The sequence below is a fragment of the Heterodontus francisci genome, chromosome 9 (genome assembly GCF_036365525.1).
Source record: "Heterodontus francisci isolate sHetFra1 chromosome 9, sHetFra1.hap1, whole genome shotgun sequence".
Taxonomy (NCBI): domain Eukaryota; kingdom Metazoa; phylum Chordata; class Chondrichthyes; order Heterodontiformes; family Heterodontidae; genus Heterodontus; species Heterodontus francisci.
Window position 1 is genome coordinate 109,119,564 of NC_090379.1, and position 4,075 is coordinate 109,123,638.

The following is a 4,075-nucleotide window of genomic DNA, read 5'->3' on the forward strand; positions in this document are numbered from 1 at the left end:
AGTAGATATTGGTTGATGGCCTATCCCCAGAAATTAAAGTAGAGAAGTTGAGAAAGGGAAGGCAAATATTGCTGATCGACCTTGTTAAAGTGAGGGGAAGGGTGATATTTTGAAGCAAGGCTGATGAAATTGGAAAATGTGAAATTGATGAAGTGACAGATGAGTCACGGATATAAGTCTGAGGTGATTGAACAGAGAGAGAGAAGAGAGGAAGAAATAAGTTCCGTGTGACAAGAACAGGCGAAAACCATTGGTCTACCAGGGCAGTCCTGTTTGTGGACCTTGGGAAGGAAAGCAGGAGGTGCAGGGTTGGGAGCCATGAGCCCGGAGGCTGTGGAAGGAGATCTCCAGAGGAGATGAAGTCAGTGATATTCTGGGAAACAAAAGAGATGCAGTGATCTGTTGCTGAATGTTGTGGAGAGTGAACATGTGAAGAAGCTCTGTAACCAGAGTCAGTGATCTGCTTTAATCATTTAAATAATTTAACAATTGCAGTGAATGGATATTTGACTGCATTCTTCAGCTGCTCTCTGAATTTAGTCTGAGTCACTGCATAAATACAGGTGTTGGTGCAGGTGCTCAAAAGCTGCAGCATGTAGCCAGATTGTTCAGTGATATATGCAGGATCATGGGGACCTGTGTAATAATAAGTGTTAGTAATTCGCCAATAAAGAAAATATAGAACAGTTGTCATCCATAACAATATAAAACTGCCAGATATAGTGAAGAGTAAAATGATGGATTTCCTTCGGTTCTCCATCTCTGGGTCAGTGTGATTCTCACTCTTGCTGTGATCCAGTAGTTTCCTGCGGACTCTGTTGGCCACGAAAATGTGTCTGACAGTCAGTGCATTGAGCAGTAAAATCAGAACGAATGGAAGCAAAGGGGTTAAAATAATACTGAGGATGTCAAATGCTACCCAGGCAGCTTCAGTGTAATAGCTCAGTGATTCAATTGCCCCCCAGGGTACATTGTCAATTATATATTCAGGTTCAAATTCAAAGTACCAAGGAATACTTTTGAGACAGAACAGCACACTCACTGTTGTTATAACCACATTCACAGTTTTCTCTGTGCAATATTTTGTTTTCAGCTTCGGGCAACAAATTGCAACAAATCGATCAAAGGTGAAAGTGAGAGTGAACCAGACAGAAATGTCTGTGGCTGCATAAAGCAGGACAAGTAAGAGAGAACGTGCGGGAGTGGTGTCCAGGTAAGTACCTGGGAAATGAAAATGAATAACTCCAAACAGTATCACATCAGTGAACACGACCAGTAGATCTGCCACTGCCATGGCCACCAGGTAGTGGGTGATACATTTGGAGAGTCCACACTTTCCTTGTGACAGGATCAGAATGGCCAATGAGTTAACTGGAATAAATAGAAAAATGCAAGGGAATTATAGATAGCCATCTCAGAGAACATGGAAATTATATTGGAAAATGGGGATTTTAGAAGAGGAGTTGGCCATTCAGCCCATCAAACTTGTTCTGCCATTCAATTAGATCATGACTGATCTGTATCTTAACTTCATTTATCTACCTTGGTTCCGTAATCTACAACACTCCTGTCTCACAACTGTCTATCAATCTCATTTTGAAGTTTTGAATGGACCTAACTTGAACAGCTTTTTGGGGGAGAGAGTTCCTGATTCCCACTATCCTTTGTGTGAGGAAGTGCATCCTGACATCACCCCTGAACAGTCTTGCTCTAATTTTAAGGTTTTGTCCCCTTGTTCTGGACTCACTTACCAGAGGGAATAGATTCTCTCTATCTACCTTGGGAAATTCTTAAATCAACTTAAACATTTCAGTTTTCTGAATCCTTAATCTTCCAACAGAAGACAAGCCTATTTATTATTATAGAAGACAAGCCTAGTCTATGCAACCTGTACTTATAATTTAACCCTTTCAGCAGTGGTATCAGTCTTGTGATTCTGCACTGCACCTTCTCAAGGCCAATATATTCTTCCTGAGGTGAGGACCCCAGAACTGAATGTAGTTACTCCAAATGAGTCCAACCAGAGGTCTGTACAGCTGTAACTTAACTTCTACCCCTTTGTATACCAGCCAACTTTGAGATAAAGGGTAACATTCCATTAGACATTTTAATGATTTCTCTGTGTGCATCCACGAGCCTTTAATGATTTCTGTATTTGGTACCCAAATCTCTCTTCTCGTCTACAGTTCCAATCTTGTCTTAATTTAGAAATACTTTGATCTATCTTTCTTAGGTCTGAATTGGATGACCTCACTCTTTCCCATGTTAAACTCCTTCTGCCACAGTTTTGCTCTCTCAGTTAATCAATTAATGTCCCTTTGCAACTTTTTGCTCCCATCTAATTTAGTGTCATTAGTAAACATAGATCTGCTACTCTCTATTCTATCACCCAAGTTATTAATAGATACAGTGAAAAGCTGAGACTCCCTTATGTGCCTTGTTACTTCCTCATAAAGTTCAACTAGGTTAGACATGGGGATCAATTTACAAATCCCGTTCTAGATAGGGATCCCAGAGAGCAAGGGAGTGACACATAGTGATCTGAGAAGCTGGAAATTACAGCTTGTGATAGCAGGGAGCAAGGTAATTATAGCTTGGGATTTAAGAAAGTCTGGGGATTTGTGGATCAGGATCCCAAAGACAGCATTAGTTTGAGAATTAAAACCAGAAAGTGCTGGAAATACTCAGCCGGTCTGGCAGCATCTGTGGAGAGAGAAACAGAATTAAATTTTCAGGTCAGTGACCTTTCCTCAGAAAACCTTTCACAGTTGGTGACAAATTGAATGGAACTTTAAAAAATTGCATTTCTTTAGCACCATTCATGATCCGAGCGAGTCCTAAAGTGGTTTACAGCCAATGAAGTGCTTTTTTAAAAGTGGAATCACTGTTATAATGTAGGAAACACAGCAGGCAATTTGCACAAAGCAATTTCCCACAAACACCAAGTGATAATGACCATAAATACTTCATCATACCAAGGCAACTGAATCATTTGTCGCTGTGTCGACATTTTGTTCTGGAGATATATTTCAAAAATCAATAATTATTTTGGAAATTCGTAAAGAAACAATAGCATGAATCCTAACAAATAGCAGAGAGCAAGGGTCAGGGAAAGAGCAGGTGGTGTTTACTGAAGAAAGTGAACTTCAGAATTAATTCAGATTTTGTTGTAGTAACAGAGTTGAGAGTGTGTGAGGGGAGCAGAAAGATGAGACAATGGAAGAATGGGATGATGGTTGTTGAACTCTTGTTTTAAAATTGGACAAGACTGAACAGCTGAAGGGACGCAGCCCTGGTGGGTCAGTTATTTATAGGATAGCACCAGGCTACCTGCTCAAAATATGACCCCGAGCAAGGGTTGAGGGGAATATATCGAATTAAAAGTCTTGGATATAACACCATTTGTTGCACACAAACCTATTTTCCTCCTATCACAGTTCTGGTCAAGCTTTCACAACAACATTTAGTATCGAAACTTCCAATGTAAACATTTATAATGACATTTCCCTATGTAAACCGTTACCTCTTATGGTTTGTTGGTGAAACAATCAAATCTCTCAATATGCTTTTTGAAAAAAAAGTCTGGCATTTATCCCAATAACATGAGCTCTGAAATCAAAATAAGGTTATAACAAAATTTTAAAAATCAAAAAATGTTCATTTCAAAATAACAGTTAAATTTGCATGTCAATAGTTATTTGCCTTCATTAAATGGCTAATCGGCTTACCAAGAACGCCAACAACTGCAAGAACAGGATAGAAGATGTCTTCTATCTGATGGAATATTGTTGGTTCACGCATTTTCTGTGAAATGTGATGGTTTCTGTCGATGCCGGAGACAATAACTCTGCCTGATTACCCAAAGCATCCAGAAGAAGCTCGTATTTATACAGGAGGGAAATCTCCAGTGAAATGTCAGTTACATCGATATTAATATTAATTACAGTTCATTTAACAAACAATTGGAGACAATCATGTGAAAACTGACATGTTCATCATGGAATAAAATATAATGAACTGGAACTTACACTGTCTTAAAGCATGATGTTCCATCGCAAATATAATTGAATATGAC

General features: G+C 39.2%; 1 protein-coding gene across 1 annotated transcript; it reads right to left on the reverse strand.

Moving 5' to 3' along the window:
• Positions 1-469: 469 nt before the first annotated feature.
• LOC137373362 (probable G-protein coupled receptor 139) lies at positions 470-3,801 on the reverse strand. The gene is made up of 2 exons (XM_068038185.1): positions 3,729-3,801; positions 470-1,371 (listed from the first exon to the last, which is right to left on the reverse strand). Exons 1-2 carry the CDS (start codon positions 3,799-3,801, stop codon positions 470-472), a joined length of 975 nt encoding a protein of 324 aa, XP_067894286.1.
• Positions 3,802-4,075: the final 274 nt, after the last annotated feature.

Coding starts and splice junctions, on each gene's coding strand:
- LOC137373362 (XM_068038185.1), bottom strand. CDS start 3,801: ATGCGTGAACCAACAATATTCCATCAGATAGAAGACATCTTCTATCCT. Junction 1,372..3,728: donor TGCAGTTGTTGGCGTTCTTG/GTAAGCCGATTA, acceptor TATTTATTCCAG/TTAACTCATTGGCCATTCTG.